General features: G+C 37.9%; 1 protein-coding gene across 1 annotated transcript; it reads right to left on the reverse strand.

Annotated features, from left to right (window-relative positions):
• Positions 1-356: 356 nt before the first annotated feature.
• On the reverse strand, positions 357-19,460 carry RHAG (Rh associated glycoprotein). The gene is made up of 10 exons (XM_082729748.1): positions 19,184-19,460; positions 11,567-11,750; positions 10,800-10,950; positions 8,632-8,779; positions 8,351-8,517; positions 6,590-6,727; positions 5,664-5,785; positions 2,144-2,226; positions 1,744-1,817; positions 357-1,047 (listed from the first exon to the last, which is right to left on the reverse strand). Exons 1-10 carry the CDS (start codon positions 19,338-19,340, stop codon positions 1,015-1,017), a joined length of 1,257 nt encoding a protein of 418 aa, XP_082585874.1. The 5' UTR covers positions 19,341-19,460; the 3' UTR covers positions 357-1,014.
• Positions 19,461-23,317: the final 3,857 nt, after the last annotated feature.

Here is a 23,317-nt window from a genome sequence, read left to right on the forward strand (position 1 = left end):
GTTCTGTTAATTATGCCAGGGTTTACTTCTTCACAGATACAAAAGCACATTCTGACAAGATTCTGGGACTCCAGAAATCAAAGGAAAATCTTAAAAGATTCTAGAGAGAGAGAAAAGAAGACCATATTTCCCTAGAAATAGTTTTATATGACTATGTCAACTATCTTTTCTAATACTTAGTTCCTTAAAACTCACCCTATTATATGAGACATGAACTTGATTATTTTGTAGTTAATACATAGTAACAATTTATTTGGATTGAATATGGACTATGTATGAGGAGTGTATGTGTGTGTGTATGCTTGTTAATAAAATGAATTCCAGCTGTCAAAGAAAGGGGAGCCAAAGACAAATGCTGTAATTTATAATAAAATAACAATTAATTTATTGGAATTTTATACAAAATAGACTGGTCACATAGCATTTGAACTCTTGTCTCAAGTAATAAACATGCAAAAAGAATTAAGTATAAGATTATTCAAGTAAAGACATACCATTACTAACTAGACTATTTCTAAATAAAGAAAGCACCACCCAAAACAATCATGTTCTTGCTGTACACAATAATTTCCTTTATACTTCCTATATAGATTTCTTACATATTGTTTTATTGGCTTTAGTTTTATACCTTTGGGATTGGAGACATAGTATGTATAATAAAAGTGACATAAGCAGATGTGTTGTTTTCTTTGTAAATTTACCCCTATGGGGAAAAAAAATACAAGAATATTCATGAAGTATTCACCCTGTACCCACCTACTGGAAAGAGTGGTCAGGGAGTCCTAAAGAGAATCTATTTGACTATCTGTTTTATAAGACATATTCCTTCGACCATGCAATCACTGAGTGTCAAGAAACAACACCAGATGGGCTCAGGACCTATTCGTTCTGTTGTTCTTGTTGGATGCAGCCTTTAAAAAAAAATTTAAACATGATTCTAGATAATAGGAAAGGAAACTGAGGCACAGGAATGATATTTAGTCTTTAGGTTCCGGCTGGTTGTGGCAATCATGTTCATTCATTGTCACCTTCTTCCCTCTTGGGGACCTTTAAAGAAAACAAGATTAGGGCATTTTATAGTTTCTTTCACTTGGACCTGACAGAGGTTAGCACTGAAACACAAAAGGTATTTCAATAGAAAGAACTAGGAATAACAAATGTTTGTCTTGGGGAAAAATAAAAGAACAAAGATATTTACCTCACTCACCGGACTACATTCTCTTTACCAAACCTGTTTTTCCTGACAATCCCGCTGACATATCGAAATACCTATCACTCTTAAGCTTTGCAGGAAATAATTTGGGGAAAATGTCAAAGGAGTAAAGAGGTAGAAACTGGAGGATAGAAAGAAGACGATGTTTTTCATAAAACCTCTTGTTAGTTTCTTCACTGAGATTCTTCAACCTTCCATATTCTACCTGTTTTTGTTACTCATGTATATGGTATAAAATCTCATGCTACTTCCTGGTATTCCTATTATATTTATGAGAAGCTTTTTATTGCTCTCAATGGAGCAAAGGACATTTGCCTACTGAATTCTGTCTTGATGTCCTTTCTGCTTTGGAATAGACCTTAACTTCTGATTTTATCTGTCTGGATACATTGTCTCAATCTCTTTCTATAATTAGGCAGTTTATCCAGTTTTATCACAAAGATGCCAAACAGACATTTAGGCTTCGGGTGAGCAGAACTTTCACTGGTATAGTCATCATTTACATTCTTAGCTAGAAAGCTGCTCAGTACCTCCCAATATGCAGAATCATCAAAGAAGAATTCCGTAGATGGCTGGACACAGACAATGAACCTGAGAATTAAACCTATAAGATTAGGGAGAAAATAAGGCATGTTATGATGCTGAAGAGGAAAACTTACTTGCATAGTAATAAAAATACTACTGTAAGTTACAGGGCAACTTTTGATCTTGGTGTCTGAGTTCAAGCCCCACATTGGGTATAAAGATCACTTAAAAATAAAATATTAAAAAATATACATATATATGTTGCTATAAAATCATCCCCTTGAGCTTACGTGATTATTTTACTGTCAGAACTTTAGAATATTTTCAAATTTACCAGTCGAAATGTTTATCATCTATCATGCTGACCACATGCAGCACATGGAAGTGTTTACTTTTCATCCTGACCTGTGATCAGCCCTCCAACAATTGCTGTTCCAAGGGAAGATCCTAGAGCAGCTGCCTGCATCAACATGGTAGTCCTGGTAGACCTAGGAAGCCAAAAGAAAAGACCAGTGTTGTTTTTCCAGAGTACCAGCAAACAAATCTCATTTCCCGAGGGAGTGGATGCTCACCATCTTCAGGCCAGAGCGCAGCATTACACCAGCAAAGAAACAATTTACAATTTTTGTTTTATTTTGTATTTTTCTTTTGTATGTATATTTTATATTGTATGTACATTTTATTTTGTTTTATTTTGTATTTTATTTTATTAAATTCTTGGGCAATGTTAAGAAGTCCTCATAAGCACTCAAGCAAAAATCACATTTTTCTTCAGGAATGATGAAAAGATCTTCCTTAGAAAGTTTAGTATTTTCTAAAAATATGGCACCAGGCTCTGATCTTCGATCTGATCCGTTCAACAAATATTTATTGAGTCCTCACTCTGTGCCACCTTCACTTCTAGACATTGAGGATGGAGTAATGTACAAAATAACATGAGTGCCATCTTTCCTCATCCCACCGCAAAAGGAAAATTGCAGATTAATTAAAAATCACTAAGATCAGGAAAGCTAATTTTAGCATATAGTGTAAAGATAACTCATTGAATATATTTTAAAAATCTCTGTAAGTCATTTTAGACACAGTTACCTTAAAACAAAATTAGTAAAAAAAAAAACAAAACCTCATAATTTTTGAGATTGGAAGAATGTCATAAAAAACTATTGAAATGCAGAAGGCTGGTATAGGAGTGACAAAAAAAGAACTAGAGATGTGAAGACCTCCTTAGCACAGCACCTTACCCTTAGCAGAAAATTCATAAATAGTTGTTGAAGGACTAAATGTGTGATTATGGGAAAGCAAACAATTGGAAAATGAGAGTGTCTTGGTAATTCATCTTTGGTATGTCATTTTCATCATCCAAGGGAAAGAATGTACTAAACTCAGATTTCCATTTTCTCTTTTTATTTGAAGGGTTTAAATTTTTTCTACTATGTGAAAATTGTGCTATTGTACTGGCAACACATACTCATTTTAAGAGTATGAGAAAACATTAATCCAGAAAAGGAAGGGAACAAGTTTAATTTCCCTCAAATCTTAATCAGTATAAAAATGTAAAATAAAGACATATATTTTTATAAAAAGCCAATCATGTTATAATACTAATTTTCCCATTAATTCTTCAGTGTCCTTTGATGCCAGTAAATGTAGACCTGGATCATAATTTTAATTACTCCCAAATACTACACTCTAAAAATATACTGTAATTATAGTCCTGAGTTTGGATACTTAGGTTGCTTCCAATGTGTCATATTTTTAAAAATGCTATGAGAGCACATCCTCTTATGAACATGCTTATGAATTTGCCCAATAATTTCCTTAAAATAAAACATATCTAGAAATGAAATTTTTAGTAAAAGTTTATATACTTCTTAAGGGTCATTTGAAATAGAAAAACGTATAATTCATATCCCCATTTCTCTACATTAGCTACCATTCAGTATCATGATTCATTTCATCTTTATCAACTTGATAAATGAGAAATTGGTAACGTGTTAATTTGCATTTCTTTGATCACTAGTGAGATCTCACATTTAATATATATTTACTTATTTGATACTTTTCTTTTGTAAATGGCCTGTAAATTTTACCAGAATTTGCCAATATTTTTTCCAAGGTATTAAAAGATATTTTTGATAAAAAATGTTCCCTGATAAAATGGGCTTGGGAAACATGAGGTTTAACAAAATTAACTGCATTATTAGAATTAGGCTGCCATAATGTGCACAGATAACATTTAAGAATCCTTACTTCTCCTTGTTCTATGCTTACCAAGAAACCCGATTTGTGTTTTACTCTTCTGAATAGAAATATCTGAGTAAATAGTCTTGGCTCTTGGCCAAAATATTTTAGCTGGTGTGTGAGATGTGTGTGAATTTCACCCATGTGACTAGGCCTTCCAAGGCTTGTCATCCACCCCACTTCCAAGTCCCCCTGAGCATACTGAGAAGTGGCTGATCAACCTGAACACCCAAGAACTTGACTCTCAACTACAGAACCTACCCCAAGTCCACCCAGTGAGATCCAGCCTGTGAGAGCCAGATAGTTCTTGTTTTATTGCATCCATACAATGGGTGCAGGCATGATGCTCAGTAATTCCTTTATTTCTCATCTCATCATGAGGCACATCTTAAAAGTGTGTACACACCATAGCACTTAGAGTTGAGCTCATGGACCCATGTTTTTGTCATGCTTGATTTGCATTCAGCATTCAGACATGTTAGTGTTTGTCTCATCAGCATGTTAGGTCCCAGAGAAAGCTGCAAGAAAATGTGGCTATTTCTGGGGTTGTTCTCCAATTTTGCAAAGGGGACAAAAAAAAAAAAAAAAGAAAGAAAGAAAGAAAACAAACGGAAGAAATAGGTCAGCTCTAGACATGAAAGTGGAAGCCAACTTTCTATTGAGTAGAAAATATGATTAAACAAATTTTTTCAAATATTTATCATGACTGGTCTCAACAGAGTTGAATTTTAATCTGTGAAAAAGAAAGAAATTTTTCTCTTCAAATTATTAAACTCTAACCAGTAGTCACTCTGAGTCATTTTCAAACATTTTCACCTTTTCTTTTATGCTTTAATGTGCTTTAAAATTTAAAAATTTAAAAATTTACATTTAAAAGTTTAAATGTAAATTTAAATTTTAAAATTTTAAAATTGAGAGTTTTAATTCCTGCTTCCTTAATCCCTGAGTGATCTGGACTCTGTGGATGATGTTCATATCAAAGTTTTCCAATCTTGTTACCTAAAAGTGACAACTGATGGCCTTTGACATCACTTTTGTTGTCCTGGATTTGACTGATAACTGTTCTTCCTCCGGCCCTTTAAATATTTATGACCTCTCTTGGAAGAATCTAAGTCTGTTAGAGCTTGAAAGGATTTTAGAGAATAAATACTATAATTCCCTAATTTTACAGAAGAGGAAACAGAAGTTAAGTGAGTTGTCAAAGGCCCCATTATTAGACAATAGCAAAGGCAAAGTCATTTGCCCGGTTTCCTGATTCCCCAGATCCAGCGCTCTTCAAGTTATGCTAACTCATTGTTCGATGTGTTGATTGTAGGCAAGGACTGCTCAGCTCATCACAGATGTCCCCTCCTCCATTTTGGTGAGACTAACTAAAAGAGTAAGCCTACTATAATCTGACTGTGATTATCATATGGCCCTGTGAGGATACAATTGCCTGTGGTAGAAATATTTAAATGAACACTTAATTAAAACAAACAAAAACCAACCACCATTAATAACCTTAGTTAAGACATATCTTTCCACCAAACTTTATCCACCCAGTCGTGTCTCTTTGGCTTCAGTAAGGATGATACCGTCGCCTGGATTGCTAAAGAAAAACCTATCTTATTACCAGATTTCCTCCAAGAGTGAGATAAAACATCATTGGACCTCAGGGTGCAGAAAAACCCATTCTTTAACTTACGCCTTAGATGCTCCCAGTTCTATCGCCACAATGCTTGCGAGGCCTCCTATCACACCAGGTAAGCCATGCAGGTTATGAACACCGCATGTGTCATGGATCCTCAGTTTATCAGTAAGACATGGCTAAAATTGTAAAAAGAGGAAGTTTATTATTTTGTTAGACATACTGAAGTCAATGACTATGCAGGAAAATTTTATCTGTCACCCCTTTCGCCATCCATATCTATAGCCCACTTAAGTCAAAGAATCTGAATATGTTGGTGGCAAAACTACTTATATCAGTTTTTAGTAGATGGATTTGAAGGCGGGTGATTTCAAGTCCTCCTCCTTCTGACATACTGATGATATTCTAAATCCCCTTAAAAGGACACAGAGTGCTTTATTATGCAAAACAAGCAAACATCATCAACAACAAAAACTTTAATGAAACGGCCCTGAGGAAAGGAACACCCGTACTTAACTTTCAATTCACACTAAGTTTTTTTTTTAAAGATTTTATTTATTTATTTGACAGAGAGATATGACAAGCAGGCAGAGAGGCAGGCAGAGAGAGAGGCAGAGAGAGAGGAGGAAGCAGGCTCCCCAGCGAGCAGAGAGCCCGATGCGGGGCTCGATCCCAGGACCCTGAGATCATGACCTGAGCTGAAGGCAGCGGCTTAACCCACTGAGCCACCCAGGTGCCCCCACACTAATTTTTTTAATAATTTAATAATATCAGATTCTTTCCTGGTGCACAAAAGAAGTCAAGGAAGAGTAGAAACCACTGGATCCACAACTGTGAGCTGTATTTCTGATAAGAAGGGAAATGACCCTCGAAGAAGGAGGGGTGATGATAAAAGGAATTTGCATAGTTTTTCCCCGCTGGTAGGATGTCAGAAGATGATGGTACAGATTCAGAGTTTGACTGAGAGCACCTGTCATACTTACAGTCAAAAACTTGAAACCAAGCACGGAGACAATTCCTGCAATGCTCCCAATGATCATAGCACCATATGGGTGAATCTTCATGTCCGCACAAGTGCCCACGGCAACTCCTCCAGCCAGGGTTGCATTCTGAATGTGGACCTGTGGGCAGCACAGAAACTTGAATGAAGTGAGCTGAACGAGGTCGGCTTCAGAAGAAATGAAGTAATCTATCTAGGGTCTATTCCCTAGATAGACTCCATGGTCTCCATGGACTCCATGGTCTATTTCTCAGTTCAAAGGGCTACTGATTCCTTTTTAAAAAGAAGGTTCTTTGTAATGACAAAAAGCCTTTCTTCCAAATGGTTGACATTTGATATCTTTCTCACTGGGGTTCCTCAGTAGGGACTGAGCAATCAGGTTAGTGGGACCAGCTTGGGGAGGGATGAGAGGAAAACCAAAGAAGTTGTGATGGAAGGCTTGGTGCATATAATGTAGTTATTCTAGTAGTGGTATGACTGTTTATTCAGTATGGAAATGCATTTGTGGTTATTATGAACCAAAAGTGGCTGGTATGTGTTTGGTGGAGTTTTTGACATTCCAATATTCAAAGAGGGAATGTAGAGACATCAAAATGTGCACATTGTAAATAAAAGACAACAGTTATGACATTCCAATATTCAAAGAGGGAATGTATATGTGCTGCCGAAGCGAGCACTCAAAGAGGGAATGTAGAGATCAAAATGTGCACATTATACATGGAAGACAACAGCTTTCACAAGCGTTACTGTATTGAGAATATTTGAAGACGGTGGAAAGAGTAACCAGTTGCCATTTACCAGAATTCCTCAGAAGAATCATGTTCTGGCTGTTCTTCCTAAGGAAGAAGTCTCACCACTACTTTTAAGAGAGGACTGAGCTGTACATGTATTTTTTTATTTCTTTTTTTGTTTTCAATTTTCTTTCATTAAACAAATTGTACAGCATTGAAATCTATGTCTTTAGCTCCTCTTGAAGAAATTACAATATCTTTTTCTTCCCTCAGGCTGGAAAAGAAGAGCAGCTGATGTGTGGATTATTCCTTCACAGACATTTCTCTAGTTCATAGGAAAGAAACTCAGAAGACCAACTTGGGAGTGTTAAAAAAAAATGTTGTGTTCTGATATCATTTTAAACTTGTAATAGCTGTAGAAATACTGCAGAGTCTCCATATATCCCTCACCCAGCTTCCCCCAAGGTTAACCTTTTATGTTATCATAGAACCAGGAAAGTAGCATTGATAGAATACAATCAAAGGTTTTACCTGAATTTTACCAGTATTCCCACTAATGTCCTTTTTTTTTTTCCCCCTCCAGAGTCTTATTCCAGACTCCACATTGCCTTTAGTTGTTATTTGAGAGGAATATTTACAGTTAGGAAAACAGACTTAACTCGTACCCTCCTCCTATTCTCTGTTTCTATTCTTGGCAAACCTGTTTCTAAGGAAGATTTCCTAAGACCTGGGAGATAGTCTACTCCATCATTAAAGAAATATGCCTCAAATCTTTGATTTTTGAGTAACTATGTTCCCTAATGGACTGTATATTCCTTGAGAACACCCTTTTGATTTGCCACAATATAAATTTGATGAAGAAACAAATGAACATTATTTTTAAAATATTCTGCAAGGTTTGCAGTGTTGTGATTTGTTGCGGCAGCTCAGCAGTGAGGCAGAAATGACCTACTCATCTGGGCAACCATCAGTGTCACTTAGCAAAGCTTCCATGGTGGTTAATATGTACTGACCATATCGAGCTTGCCTCTCTTCCCCACGAAGCTGGAAAATGCATAGGCTGTGAGCACGCAGGCAACAAGAGAGAAGTAGGTATTCACGATGGCCAGGTACTGTTGCTCTGTAGTTTCAGCGATGGCTGAATTAAAACTGGGCCAAAAGATCCAAAGGAAAAGAGTCCCTGTCATAAAGCACAGAAAGGGATATTAGTGCTAGATATGGAAGACAGTCCAGAGGAGGCTGTTTGCCTTGGGTCAACTCTACTCACCAATCAGGCAAGTTCATCTCTACTCACCAATCATTGCAAACAAATCTGAGTGGTACACAGACTCCTCCTTCTCATTCTGCTTTCTCAAGCCTGACTGATATAGGACACCTGCTATCGCCAAGCCAAAGTAGGCCCCAAAAGCATGGATCGTCATTGATGCTCCAATGTCAGAAGCCTGAGGGGCAAAACATTCATGTTTTTAGAAGTGAAACTGAATCTAACTACAGGAGGAAAGTCAATGAAAGGACTGCTCATTGGTTAAACATTAGAAGAAATTAAAAGAAAGAAAGAAAAAAGAAAGAAAGAAAGGAAGAAAGAATGTCAGAGAAAGAATAAAAGAAGATAAAATAGGATAGTGACATTAAAAAAATATATAGGATTTTGAGACATGCAGAACTGACTTCCAATGCTAGGTCAGGTGCCTCCTTGCAATGTGACTTCAGACAAATTACTATATTTCTCTGATTCTCTACTTCTGTAAAGTGGGAAATATTACCAGCTAATATATTCATGGTGAGACTTAGTGAGGCCATGTTTGTAAAGTGCTAGGTCTTTGTGGACATTCAATTCATTTTAGTTAACTTCTCTAGGTTAGGGAAATTCGAAATGAAATGATAGGCACTGCCCTTATTTCAAAAGAAAGATGCTCTTTGCATTCATTTGACATTATAGTTAAGGCTCATTTAATTAAATTCAATTCAAAGACTTGAAGCTTTAAAAAGCCCGAGTCTTCCCCATATTTTTTTCACTGTGCTATATGATGATGTGAGAACCAACTGATGTTCAAGATTCATTTGAAGCAACATATTTAGGTCCCTCTTTAGGACACTGTATGAATTTGACCCGGTCTTCTACATTCTCCTACCCCAGGAGGGAAAGGTTGAAGTGCCAAACTTGATTCATAGCTCCTCTTGTACTTATTAAGGTAGGAAAATAATGCAAACTTATTAATTTATTTAGATATTCATACTTGATAAACTCCTATGTACCTTTCAGGTCCAGCTTAACTACCACTTCCTCAGAGAGGCCTTCTTTGATTCCACAATCTAAGTTAGGTCTTCTGGTTATGCTCTCCCATAGCCCCCTCTACATATTTTTCATAGCATGTATTTCAATTTATAATATTTGTGTGTGTGTGCATGCACCTGCCTATGGGTGGGTAGGTGATAAATGATTCTCTATTCAAGGTCTCTCTTCTCTCACTGGACTGTAAACTCTATAAAGACAAGGACATTAACTATTTTGTTTGTCAGACTCACCTGGAAAGTTTTCAGAAACATATTCTGTGGACAGAGCGGGAGGTGAGTGGGGGGATGGGTGAAATAGGTGATGGGGATGAAGGAGGGCACTTGCTGTGATGAGCACCAGGTGATGTATGGAAGTGTTGAATCACTGTATTGCCTACCTGAAACTAATATTACACTGCATGTTAACTAACTGGAATTTAAATAAAAACTTAAAAAATATTGGCTGTGGAATTAAATGTTCAATAGAAACGAGCAAAATACTGGGGAATGCCCAGAAATATCCTCAGGGGAATCAATGTGATTTTTCATGGAGGAGAAGAAATTTGATCTAGGCTTTAACACAAGCCTTAGACCAGGCTAGTCAGGAGTGCCTGAGTGGCTCAGTCTGTTAAGCCTCTGTCTTCAACTCAGGTCATAATCCCCAGGGTTGTGGGATTCAGTCCTTCGAGTCTTGCTTCTGGATCCTTGCTCCTCCCCCTCTCCTGCTAGTGCTGTCTGTCTTGCCCTGTTTCTCATGTACTCTTTGTCTCTCACTCAAATAAATAAATAAAATCTTAAAAAAAAAAAAAGGGCTAGTCATCCAGTAGTTGAAATATAATAGGAATTGATCATTGATAGTAAATATAACTTAATAAAAAGAGTTATGGAGTTAGTAAAATCTGGGTTTGAATCCAGATTTGGATCAGTCATTCAGCATCTGTGATCATTAGTTGTAATTTGTACAATAGTAACAGCATAATACCCAGGTTATTGTATGGTGGTGACAATGAAATGAGGTAATGTTGATAAGACTCCTGGTTTATCAAAGGCACTCAGATAATGATGGGTATAATTATACTTGCTATTCTATCATGCTCACCAATCTTTTTCCCTATGTAGAGTAAGCATCCTTTGCGTGTAATCAGAACTGATGTCAAAGCTACTAAGTATAAATCATCTAATCCTTACCTGAAATATCTCACCAACCACATATTCATTGCCAGCAAAGACAGCGATTTCTAGTATTGTCATGATCAGCATTTGGACTGGGCTTATTTTTCCCAGGACAGCTCCAAAAGAAATTAGGACTGTGGCTGTACTGAAGTCTGCATTTATTATGCTGAGGGAAAAAAAGAAAGAATAAATCCAATAATATGCACACCCAACACAGAACTGTGAGCTTGGATGAAGCACAGCATTCCTTTATCCAGCATGCAAGGGCCTCCCCCCAAACACCACATCAGGAGTTCGTCCCAGGTACCCTTACACACCCTCATTTCCTTACCCCTCCTCTTTTCCATCTGCTATACATTCTGGTCACTCCAGCATTTCCTTTACTTTGACCCATCTGTTCTTGATCTCATTTAGGTTTTTCTTTATTTTATTGATCTGATAAATGAATTATTTTCTACAGTGTTTACATTTCAAAATGTAAATACAGACATGTAGAAAAAGAGCTAATGGAGGCTTTTTGCTCCCTGTAGCTGAGATGGAAGGAATAACCTTCAATGAGATAGGATTTCTCATGTCCTTAAAGTCAAACCAGAGAGGATATAGGCATGAATGAATGACCCAGCTCAGTAGAGCACAATGTCGATTCACATCCTGGGGTCCCAACAATATTTCATTGTCTCAGGGAGAGAGTGTGCCAGCTAGTTCAGAGGCTAACAGACAAGAGACTACAAAGAGAAACAACTGCCCTGAAAACATAATTTTGAAAAATAAGGGATGCTCACTTTTTGATTCCAATGTATATTGTCTGTCCTTTGTTGTGCAAGATCCCCTGAATAAAAGTGCCCCATTGGAGGCCCAAAGCAGCAATGAGTAGATTGATGCCCACACTACTAAAGCCATATTTTTTCAGGAAGGTCATGAGGAAGCCAAACCCAACAAGTATCATTACATGCACATCTTGGAATACTGGAAAAAAAAAAAAAGAAGGAAAAAAATTATGTTTTAGGGGAGAACGAAGAAAGGGTTGCTTTATAATATATCCCATTTATTAAATGTTACATCTGATATATAAAATACTGCAAAGAGAGAGCATTAACTAGGAAGCCAAAGACTAGGCTCCAGAGCCAGTCTGACTGCTTACCAGCCATGAAACTCTGGGCAAATTGTTCAATATTTGAGCCTTTTCTTGGAATACCATGTGTTCTCATACTTGAAGAGTTTTCAATTACTTCCCACCTGAGGAAAACTTTGCAAAGCACAGTGCAAACATCACCCGCTCTTGCGGACTTTCCCAGTTCTCTCCAGGAAAATTAATATGTCTTCTTGTCTTTTACACAGCATTCTACAAACACTTCAACTTTAGCCTTTGCCACACTATATTAGCATTTATTTAGCATGCATTATAGTGTAATAGTTCCTTGATGAGGTGTTCATCTCTTGCACTCGACTGTGAGTTTCTTGGTTGAAGGGATTAGGACACAGTCCTCTTTTGCTCCCCAAGAGTTGGCATAAAAGTCTGCATATAAGATAAGAGGCAATAATGACTAAATTAAAGAGCTACAGTCTCCATTTATTATACAGATACAAATCTGTATAGTAGCACCAGCTCTGGGGATCTTATCAGATCAGCATTCAAGTCCAATAAGGTAATGTCTTTGTTAGCATTTTCTAAGCCACTGAAAAAAAAAAAAAAAGAAAAGAAAAGGAAAGAAAAAAGACCATGGGATGGATGTACAAATAAGCAAGGCAGAGTGTTGACTGTGGGAACTCAGAGACGCGTTACTACCCTTTGGTCTTTCTCCCGCTGTTCTGTCATCAGGCTTGGGGGACTGTGTTTGTGGATAGGGAGACTACACCATTTGGCTTTGTCTACTAAAGGAGATGCTGTCATACACTGCCCACAGACCCCTTTTAAAGATGAAGAACTTATTCTTTGCAGTTCCCTGGCTATAAGGAGTTGCCAGTTGATAGTCCTAAATTCTCAGTTCTTTTCAGGAATTGCCTCTCCCTGGGGTAGCCTGTGGTCAATGACTGATTCACAATAGCATCCCCTGCCCTCAGGGAAGAATCACAAGGAGCTAAATAATCCCGGGTCTCAGGATACCCTGTGGGGTCTCTCGCTGCAAACCTTCCTGCTACAGGTACTGATCCTTAAGGCACTCCCTACTAAACTGTTTTCAGACTAATGTCTGTCTTAAAGCCTGATTCCCGGGGAGCCTAACCTGTAGCTCCTACTTTATGGGCTTCATTTCTCTCTGCAGAACTTTTCTGACCTTCTCTCCTGACACAACTTGGAGACCACATAAATTTCAAACTTTGCAAATTAAATGGGATAAGCTAATCTCTGACAGTGATCCCACCCAGAAGTGGATGGAAGATGTTGACTTTTCAGAGGTACCCAGCATTTCAAAGGCTCTTGGTAGGCATTTGAAAAGCTCTTTGGAGGCATGGGGATTTATCCTAAGGTATTACTCTATGATGAGTAACAAGACAGACAGATATGGTTGGCATCATAGATTGAGTCAGTAGGGTCCTTCAGTGGCTTAAGATCCAATCTAACTTGTGGACAAAAGCAGCACATGAAAGAATAAAGAGAATGAGAATACTCCATGATTCAGGTACACACTAGAGTCATTCACTCTTTTGACTCTATCCATGCAATGAGACTTTCAGCCACCTCCCAAGAAAGGCAGTATGTAGAGGATGAGAAAGGGAAGGATAGATTTCTGAAAATTGTTCCTTGTCAGTGGATTTTCGGGATGTCTCATCAAGGAGAACACTGCACCGTCTTCCAGTTCAGAGAGGCGACAACGCCCATCCTCATCTCATTATCCACCCAGGGAATTTAGGGATTGGGATTGGGATTCCATGTGACCTGTTGTGGGGCCATGACCAACAAACGTGAAACTGCTTGGGTTTTGAAATGTAAGGGATGGGACGTCTTAACTGTGCTTCAATGGGTTTTTTTCCCCTCAAAGATTGTTACTGCTTTTTGCCACCAGGGGGCTTAAGAAGCTCATCTATTATTTAGGTTGCTAAAGAGTTTATATATAATGTTGTGAAAACTCTTGACAGTGATTCTGTGTAAAAAAAAAAATGTGGATGAGAAAGATCTGTAAACAATTAGGATTCTGTATGTCTTGTATCCTGTTCTAAGAATGTATGGGTGGGGACTAGAGAGAGGGCCATCGGTTTAGTTCTATAGTGCAAGACTGCCATTAAAGGAATAAAATGTCCTCTGTAGAGAGAAAGGAGATTGAACTTCTGTGAAGTCTTCCAACAGGTTTTAAGAATTTCCAAGACTTGTCTAAAATCAGATATTCTCAACAGAGTGTGATTTAGTTTCCAGAGGAAATGTGACAATAGCTGGTATTTTCTGTTTTACTTCCATCTTTATCTTGCCGTAGGATATCTTGCAAGTCCTGATAATCCAACTGTGCTTAAAATGCAGATGATGATTCTGACTCACTTTCCAACAACACCCCCATCAAATGAATGAAACAAACCCGTCCTTTCCCTCTAGTTGTATATGCCTGCTGCCTCGAATGTCCTCTCCAACTCGAACCCAATACTTCCTGACCTGGCAAGCTTTTATACACCCTTCAAGAACCAGATCACAGCTGTACATTCGTGTATATCCCTCTTATTTTATTTCACTTGCTTATGGTTATGGGTTTGTCTGTTTTTGTTACTATGTGTGCTCACTGGTCATTTGTTCAAATACTGAGCGAGCATTGCCAGTAAGGCACACTTTCAGGAGAAAGTGAATCCAACCTAATTAGAAATTGTTCAGCTTTCTTCTTCTTCTATTTATTTATTTATTTATTTATTTATTTATTTATTTGGTTTGTTTTTGCTTTTATAAGGAATTTTACTTCTTTCACAGAGAGAGAGAGAAAGAGAGCACCCGTGGTGCTGGGTGGTGCTGGGAAGCAGAGGTAGACTTGCTGCTGAGCAGGGACACTCCACGTGGGGCTCCATCCCAGGACCCTGGGATCATGACCCGAGCTGAAGGCAGACACTTAAACAACCGAGCCATTCAGGTACCCTTCATTATTATTTTTAATTTTCCATTAATCTCCAATTTGTCTAGTTGGTGCTGCTTCAAGCAGGATGCTACTGTGTTCTTTGACAGATGCCCATTAGTCTTTACATCCTTGGCAAAACTTGTGCTTTATTTACCCTGACCTGGAACCAGCAATTTCTCCAATGAGCCCCTGAGTGGGGAATGGTATTTAGAAACTAGGATATGGATTGTACTTGTGCTCATTGTCTCCAGTCCTTTCCATTATGTAAAAACTATTTAATCAAAGGCAACCCCAGGGTTTTACTGGAGGCTGGTATCTTATGGTTAGGTCATAAACCACAGACAGTATGTTAATTCAGGAATAGAAACAATTCCAGGTTACACTTAGAATAACAGCAAGCAATTCCCTAGGAATCATTTACACTGCATAAATTAGTTACTCTTTGCCTATAACTTATACCCAGATCTGCTAAATCTTTTGGTAACAAATGAGCTTAATAATATCTGAGTAAATACAGAAATGCATTCTGAAATGTAGATCATTAAAAATAAATGATTGGGGGCACCTGGGTGACATTGGGTTAAAGCTTCTGCTTTCAGCTTAGGTCATGATCTCAGGGTCCTGGTATAGAGCCCCCACATCAAGCTCTCTACTCAGCGGGGAGCCTGCTTCCTCCTCTCTATCTCTCTGCCTGCCTCTCTTCCTACTTGTGATCTCTGTCTGTCAAATAAATAAATAAAATCTTTAAAAAAAGAAATAATTATGCTTAATCCACCGTTGGTATTGAAATTCATAAAATAATGTCTAGTGGCATAGTATATCCTTTGTCAGTTTACCTATACATTCAGTGTTCCCCAAGTGTGATTGGCACACATCTGGGGGTCTTGGAGACATTTTCAGGGGGGTTGAGAGGTGAAAACTATTTTTATGATAATCCTGTGGTATTCCTTGCTTTTTTTCTCTGTGTTGGTATTTCCAGAGATGAGGAAGCAAAATTATGTAAATCTATGGGTCCTTTAGCATGGTACCAATCCATGCTGATGGTTGTGGTATTCTTTTTTTTTTAATATTTTGTTTATATTTAATTTAGTTAACATACAGTGTATTATTAGTTTCAAAGGGAGTACAGTGATTCATCAGTGCTCATTTCATCGTGTGCCCTCCATGATGTCTGTTACCCAGTTATCCCATCCCCCCATCTACTCCCCTCCACAACCCTATAGTTAAGAAAGAATCTCTTATGTGGTATTCTTAATAACCACTCACTTGTGGGGGTAGGGGGCGGAAAGCAGGTTTTAATTAAGAACTTTTTGATGAAGCAAGAAAAATTATTAATCTAACTACTGACCTTCTTTTTTTTTAATTTTTATTTATTTGACAGAGATCACAAGTAGGCAGAGAGAGAGAAGCAGGCTCCCCGCTGAGCAGAGAGGCCGATGCTGGGATCGATCCCAGAACCCTGAGATCATGACCTGAACTGAAGGCAGAGGCTTCAACCCACTGAGCCACCCAGGCGCCCCAACTACTGACCTTCTTATATGTGTCTTTTGAATACCCTGTAGGAATTAGTCCATGGAAATGCCATTACACATAGAGTACTGCTGACACAGGATGGATATCTCAGAAATGAAGAATTTTTGTTATTGTTTGGTACCAACTGAATGAGCAGGGTTTTTTTGTTTTGTTTTGTTTTGTTTTGTCGTTCCCCCCCCCCCCCAGAACTCTATTTTTACTTGAAATAAAAGACTGACATAAACTATGGTTTTTCAGACAGGTATTGACATTGTCTGAAAAATGAGTGAAGTGAGGCTGTCATTTCAGGGAAAAGAATCAACAGTATTTGTTGCCAGGAATACCTTTTGACTTTAAAAAAAAAAAATAGAATTTTAGAAAGTTTGTGTCCATCACTGCAAGCTTCTCAGCTTCCTAATATTTCTCAAGGATTTTCTGGTGAGATGGCTGGTGGTATTAACAAATATCCTCTTTCATTATTATATGATGAACTATGTCAATGTTTGAAATATTTGCATAATGGTGAATTAATATTTTTCCAATGATCGAGGCATAGCATTACAAGATCACACATGGGTAAAAACTACTCAGAGTGCAAGACCAGTAGGTTTTAATGTAATAGAGTACAACAAGATCATGGCTGTGGTTTTGCTATCCCATAGACATTACAGACGTGTGTTTGTAGAATTCTAATAAAATGGTGACAGCCCTCAAAGGGCCTTCTCCCTAAACTCTCCTTTTCTCTGCTCTGTCTATAGCTAGCAAGAATTAGCTGCCTGTGACAGTCACACTTCATTCCTTGTCAAACTGTCTGCCTCAGGACACCTGGATGGTTTAGTCAGCTAAGTATCTGTCTTCAGCTCAGGTCATGATCCCAGGGTCCTGGGACCAAGTTCCGCATCAGGCTCCCTGCTCAGCAGGCACCCTGCTTCTCCCTCTGCCTGCTCTGCCTGTTGCTCCACCTACTTGTGCTTTCTCTCTTTCTCTTAAAAATAAATAAAATCTTAAAAAAAAAAAACAAAACAAAAACCTGTCTGCCTCAGCAGAGTGACCAATACTTTGCTAGTTATCATGAAGCCCCAACACCTACAGAATATAGCTTGTTTCTCAAATGAGTATCTGTGGAGTCATTCATGGCATGAAACATGATATTCAGGCATGCCACACTTTCACGGTTATGTCTGGGGATGGTCTGTGTGACCCCAGGCACTGTTCTGCTATTCAGAAAAGCATAGCCGAATGCAGGCAAGAGGGATGAACAAACCTATATCTGACTGACTTTACTTAAATATAAATTAATATTCTGCCTTGCTTATTTGTGAAAAACTCCTAACTTCCACCACCCTGCAATTAAAACTGCTGTAATAGGGGGTGCCTGGGTGTCTCAGTTGGTTCAGCGGCTGCCTTCAGCTCGGGTCATGATCCCGGAATCCTAGGATCGAGCCCCCATCGGGTCTCCCTCCTCGGCAGGGAGCCTGCTTCTCCCTCTGCTTGCTGCTCCCTCTGCTTGCGCCCTCTCTCTATCTCACATTCTATCTCAAATAAATAAATAAAATCTTAAAACAAAAACAAAAACTGTTGTAAGACGCTGTGAGCTTCTCAAGCAGGAGCAGAGCCTTCCTGTACATGACACCTGCACTTGGCACAACCCATGGCACTGGGCAGGCACCCACATGTGTTTGACTTGAACATTTCTTCTTAACAAGCAAGTATTTAATCTCTCTAATGATGTAGGCTGTCGTGTAAGTTTTATGTGAGTTGATTTGAAATATAGGGGAAACTGTAGGAAAAAATATATATGTATAACCAAATTATGTAGCTTCTGGGCTATTCTACAAAATATTTTAACCAGGGATAATATGGGCTGAGTCATTTAGTGGCTCTAGGGTCATTATGTCTGCATGAGAATACTCCCCATTATATAACTCCCCTCAAAAAATGGAGGAATGAGAAACAAATATCATATGGGGTTTTTTTGAAAAGCTTAGACTTACCCATAGAACTGTCATAAGCATTGTTACTATTCTCAATGATTGAATAAATTTAATAGTTAATAAATTAATGAATAATAAAATTATGTGATATATATATGATATATTATCACCTCCCTGGTTAATGATGTAATGAATATGTCTGACTCCAAATAGGCAGTCAGTTAATGGTAATTATTATTGCTTTATTAACTATTTCATTGTCTTCCTTATCAAACTTGGAACTAAACCCTTTCTTTTCTTCAGTTACCATTTCCAGGGAAGGACTCTGCCTTTAAAATACATTAGGTGCCCATGTTTTTCTTCCCATTGCAGAGGAGCAAACTGCTTTCCTTTTAGAAGGTTATAAAACCCAGAGTATATCCATTTACCTCTAATGTCATTCTTAATACCACTTCTTATACCTTAGGGCCCCCACATGAAATCCAGTCTCCCTTCTGCATATCTCACTTAGTTTCTGCTCTCTCCTTGAAAGTTACCTTAGATACTTGTTGTTGTTTGGGGGGTGATATGTTTATACCTTGCAGAACTAGAGATCGATTTAAGGGAAAAATAATGTCATTTAGCAGATGTAGGTAACACAAAAGATTAATCAATTATTTTAATTTTTGGCTTCTTATGCTGATATTTTAATAGACACTGATTCTATTCAAACATATTAACAACAGAGATGAATGCCATAGACAAGATACCTCAGCACGAAATTATAATACCCTTAGTATCCATAAGTATCACAGATTCTGTAAGGGGCTCCAGTGTGGAGCTCAAGGGGTTATAGAATTCAAAGATTTCACACTCTAAGTGCCCCAAATGCGTTCACATTCTGAAAAGCCCAAAATGGGTAATAGGAAGTAGATTGTTTACTCACGAGGATGCAACTCAAGGAATTTGTCCGCTTTTGTCGCGTTGGTGCCGTACTGCTGCTGGACAGGATTATGCTCTGTTTCATACTTGACAAAGAATCCAAATAAAACAATCATGGAAACCTCCAGTCCAATGGCTACAAGAGGGAATGAGAGCTTCATGTCTGTGGCAAAAGGCAGAGGTACACTGAGGGCTTCAGAGGCTGTGGGAGGTTGATAAGAACTGAAGGACTGCTTTGTGTGTGGAATTCAGCTGCATGTTCAACTCACTCCAATGACATTGCAAGAAAAAAAAAATGGGCAAGACTGATCAAAACACCCCACCTCTTGGGGAGAATTATGCACTGTAGTCAAGTCATTCAAAATGCTAGTTAGAAGAATACACAATGTAGATTTGAAGAAGTCGGGCTACAGAAATGCTCTATTGCACAAACGTGTCTAGAATCTTATTTAATATAGTTCAACAGACACTTATTGAGTGCTTATTGTATGGCAGGCACTGAGCTAGGCTCTATAGGAGACATGAAACTAAACAAAATAGAGAATGGGTTTATTAACTTCCTGGAGGAATTTGAGTATCTAGCTGGGAAGACAGACATATACACAAATGATTGTATAAAAATGGGTAGGTAATATAATAGTGGCTCTAAAAGTACTAGAGAACATATATAAGGCAGCGATTTATCTTGGGCTAAGAACACTAGCACAAAAACTTATACTGATGGGGACATTAAAAATAAAGTCTTTATTAGTAAGATGGACTAGCAGAAGTCTTCGAACACGGCATATTTGAGGAATAGCAATTAGTTATGCAAAGCTAGATTACAGGGCAGATAGGGAGGGAATGAGAAAAAGGGGATACAACTTGCCTGGGTTGTAAAAGGCCTTGAAATCAATATTAAAGATACTAGATGTTGAATATTAGCCCATGGACAATGAGGAAAATACAGCACTATAAGAGGTGGTTTTGCTTATTTAAGATAATGTTTTTCTTGAATCCATACTCAGCTTTACACAACTGGAAATATATGAATGCACAGATATGTTGAGATATATTTTTTAGTCTTAGAAAAGAAGGGGGCGAACTTAAACAAGGACATAGCAAATCCAAATTCTGACAAACCGTCATTTGCAAATAAGATGCCAAACACTTAAAAAATATGGAGACAGTTCTTGCTTCCATTGTGTAGTTGTTCTCATAACAGAATAGAGAACTTTGAGAACTTATAGCTAGCAGTTAAATAAAATTAATTTATTTTATTTTTAATATTTTATTTCTTTGTCAGAGAGAGAAAGAGTGAGCAAGAGCACAAGCAGGGGGAGCGGCAGGCAGAAGGAGAAACAAGCTCCGGGCTGAGTGGGAAGCCCCAGGTGGGATTCTATTCCAGGATCCGGGAATCATGACCTGCGACACAGGCAGACGCTTAGCCAATTGAGCCACCCAGGTGCCCCTAAATAAAATTATTTTAGTGAGTCCCATTTCCAAAATTATATTCTATTCAGAATATAAGTGCAAATAACTGCTGAACCAAATTCTGTATCACAACAAATGTTTATAAAAGAAAGCAGCAAGTTTGTTTTATTTTGTTTTGTTTTTGTCTTTTTTTCTGTATTTGTCCACAATAAACCATACAATATTAGGACTAAATGATCTTTGATATTTTCTAAATCTACAATCCAAAGATTTTGGAAATAACTATTTCCCTTGTTCCTCACAGGATGACACAGCCTGTGTGGGATTGCATGCTCAGCTGGGGAATACACATACCCGTTTCACACTTTGATTTCTGGTTCTGCAGTGGCCCAAAGATTATTCATGTAAATTCCAGCAAATCATAAATGCTCAACTGTTTCTCTTGATAAACTATACACCATGCTGCAAACACCCCCAAAATAATAAAATATATATTGCAAGAAGAGCTAAACAATACTTATCATTTGCATCAACATGGATTGAACTGAAGGGGGTTATGCTAAGTGAAATAAGTCAAGAAGAGAAAGGCAACTATCATGTGGTTTCACTCATATGTAAAATATAAGGAATAGTGCAGAAGACCACAGCGGAAGACAGAGAAAACTGAATGGGAAGAAATCAGAGAGGGAGACAAACCATGAGAAACTCTGGACTTTTGAGTACCAAAGTGAGGGTTACAGAAGGGAGGGGGGTAGGGGGATGTGATAACTGGGCAATGGGCATTAAGGAGGGCACATGATGTGATGAGCACTGGGTGTTCTATGCAACTAACAGATCACTGAACACTGTATCAAGAACTACTGAGGTACTGTATGTTGGCTAACTGAACATAATAAAAAATACATAAAATAATATAAAAACAATATCATAAATCAATGCGGCTTTAAACTTTAAAAATGACAGAATGTAGTAGATATATTGGAGTATTGACCACTGAGGAGTTCACATCCGTTGCCTGCCTTTTGAGCCTTTGCACTGAAATAAGCTGAATGATGTACAATCTGGGAAAATATTTTTTTTTCTTTTAGCTCTTCACTCAAACTGTTCTAAATAGAACATACTTTCCACACATTTTCCTGCCATACTTTACAGATATCAGCCTTTGGTTCTCACATAAAAAGCTATAACTTCTTCCTCAGCAAAGCCTGCTTTGGCTTCCCATTTGAACCCAGGTTCTTTTTTTTTTTTTTTTTTTTTTTTTTAAAGATTTTATTTATCTATTTGACAGAGAGAGAAATCACAAGTAGGCGGAGAGTCAGGCAGAGAGAGAGAGAAGCAGGCTCCCGCTGAGCAAAGAGCCCGATGCGGGGCTCGATCCCAGGACACTGAGATCATGACCTGAGCCGAAGGCAGCGGCTTAATCCACTGAGCCACCCAGGCGCCCCTGAACCCAGGTTCTTGCTAGTATATCTCATTGAACTGGATCTTCTCTTTCATAGCACTTCTCATAGTGGGTTTATGTGCAATGTTTCTGTGGTGTTTGTTGTTTTCATGATATTTAAAAAATGGCTATTTCCCTCACTACCTTGTTGTTCCCTGAGGACAATCCCATATCCTTTAGCAATCACTCCCTTAACCACACATTCCCTAAGCAACCATTAATCTACTTTCCGTCTCTATTGATTTCTCCATTCTGGACTTTCCCATGAGTGGAATCATATAGCATGAACTCTCTTGTGACTGTTTTCTTTTTTCTTTTTTCCTTTTTTTTTTACTTAGCACAATTTTTCAAGCTTTATCCACGTGATAGCATATTTCAATACCTCATTGTTCCCCATGACCCATTAATAACCCATTGTGTGGCTATATGATACTTTAACTGTTTGTCCATTGACAGACATTTTGATTGTTTCCAACTTTTGGCTATTATGAATAATGCTGCTATGAACAGTCATGTACAAATTTTTGGTGTTGACATGTTTTCATTTCATACATTGAGGGGTGGAATTTTAGGTTATATGATAATTCCATGATTAAAAATTGTTTGAGAAAACGCCAGACAGTTTTCCAAAATGACTGCACCAGTTTTTATTTCCATCAGCAGTGTATGAACATTCTAATTTCTCTACAACCTCAGCAACACTTGGTGTCTTCTGACTTTCTGACCTAGCCATTCTAGTAGGTGTGAAGTCATATGTCACTGTGGTTTTTGATTTGTATTCCCCTGATGATGAATGATGTTAACATCTTTTCATGTGCCTTTTTGACCATTTGTAATTCTTATTCTAAGTAATGTCTAGTCAGATTCTTTGCTCATCAGGTAATTTTTTCAGTGTTGTTAAATTGTTCTGATGCAGGTTCTTGACAAGACTCTGTCACTAACTCTTACACCATAAAGTGAATCTCTTATACTGTCTCTGTCACCAATTTTTTTTTTTTAATCCTACAGGTGGACAAGGATTCCTATCCATCTCAAGCAGTTGTTTGAAAGAGCAGGCAAGAGAGTACTTTATAAACCATAAAGAGATGAGAACTCTAGGCTCTTAAAGAGCTATCAAAGTGATACCTATGGGGCAGGGTTTTTTCCTTGGAAAAATTTGAAACTTCTGTATCAAAGTACAATAAATTGTAAAAATAGGGACACACTATTCAAATAATAAAGTCATCAAAATGGTTATATCCTATCAACATTAGGAATCAGAAAAGATTTTCAAATGGTTTATGA

Source organism: Mustela nivalis, assembly GCF_964662115.1.
Source record: "Mustela nivalis genome assembly, chromosome: 5".
NCBI classification, from domain to species: Eukaryota; Metazoa; Chordata; class Mammalia; order Carnivora; family Mustelidae; genus Mustela; species Mustela nivalis.

Excerpts from the sequence above, each read along its gene's own strand:
- RHAG (XM_082729748.1), bottom strand. The coding sequence starts at position 19,340 with ATGAAGCTCTCATTCCCTCTTGTAGCCATTGGACTGGAGGTTTCCATG. Across the intron at positions 8,780-10,799 it reads TGGTTGGTGAGATATTTCAG|GCTTCTGACATTGGAGCATC; the intron begins GTAAGGATTAGA and ends TTTGCCCCTCAG. Across the intron at positions 2,227-5,663 it reads GAACTGGGAGCATCTAAGGC|GTCTACCAGGACTACCATGT; the intron begins GTAAGTTAAAGA and ends TTGGCTTCCTAG.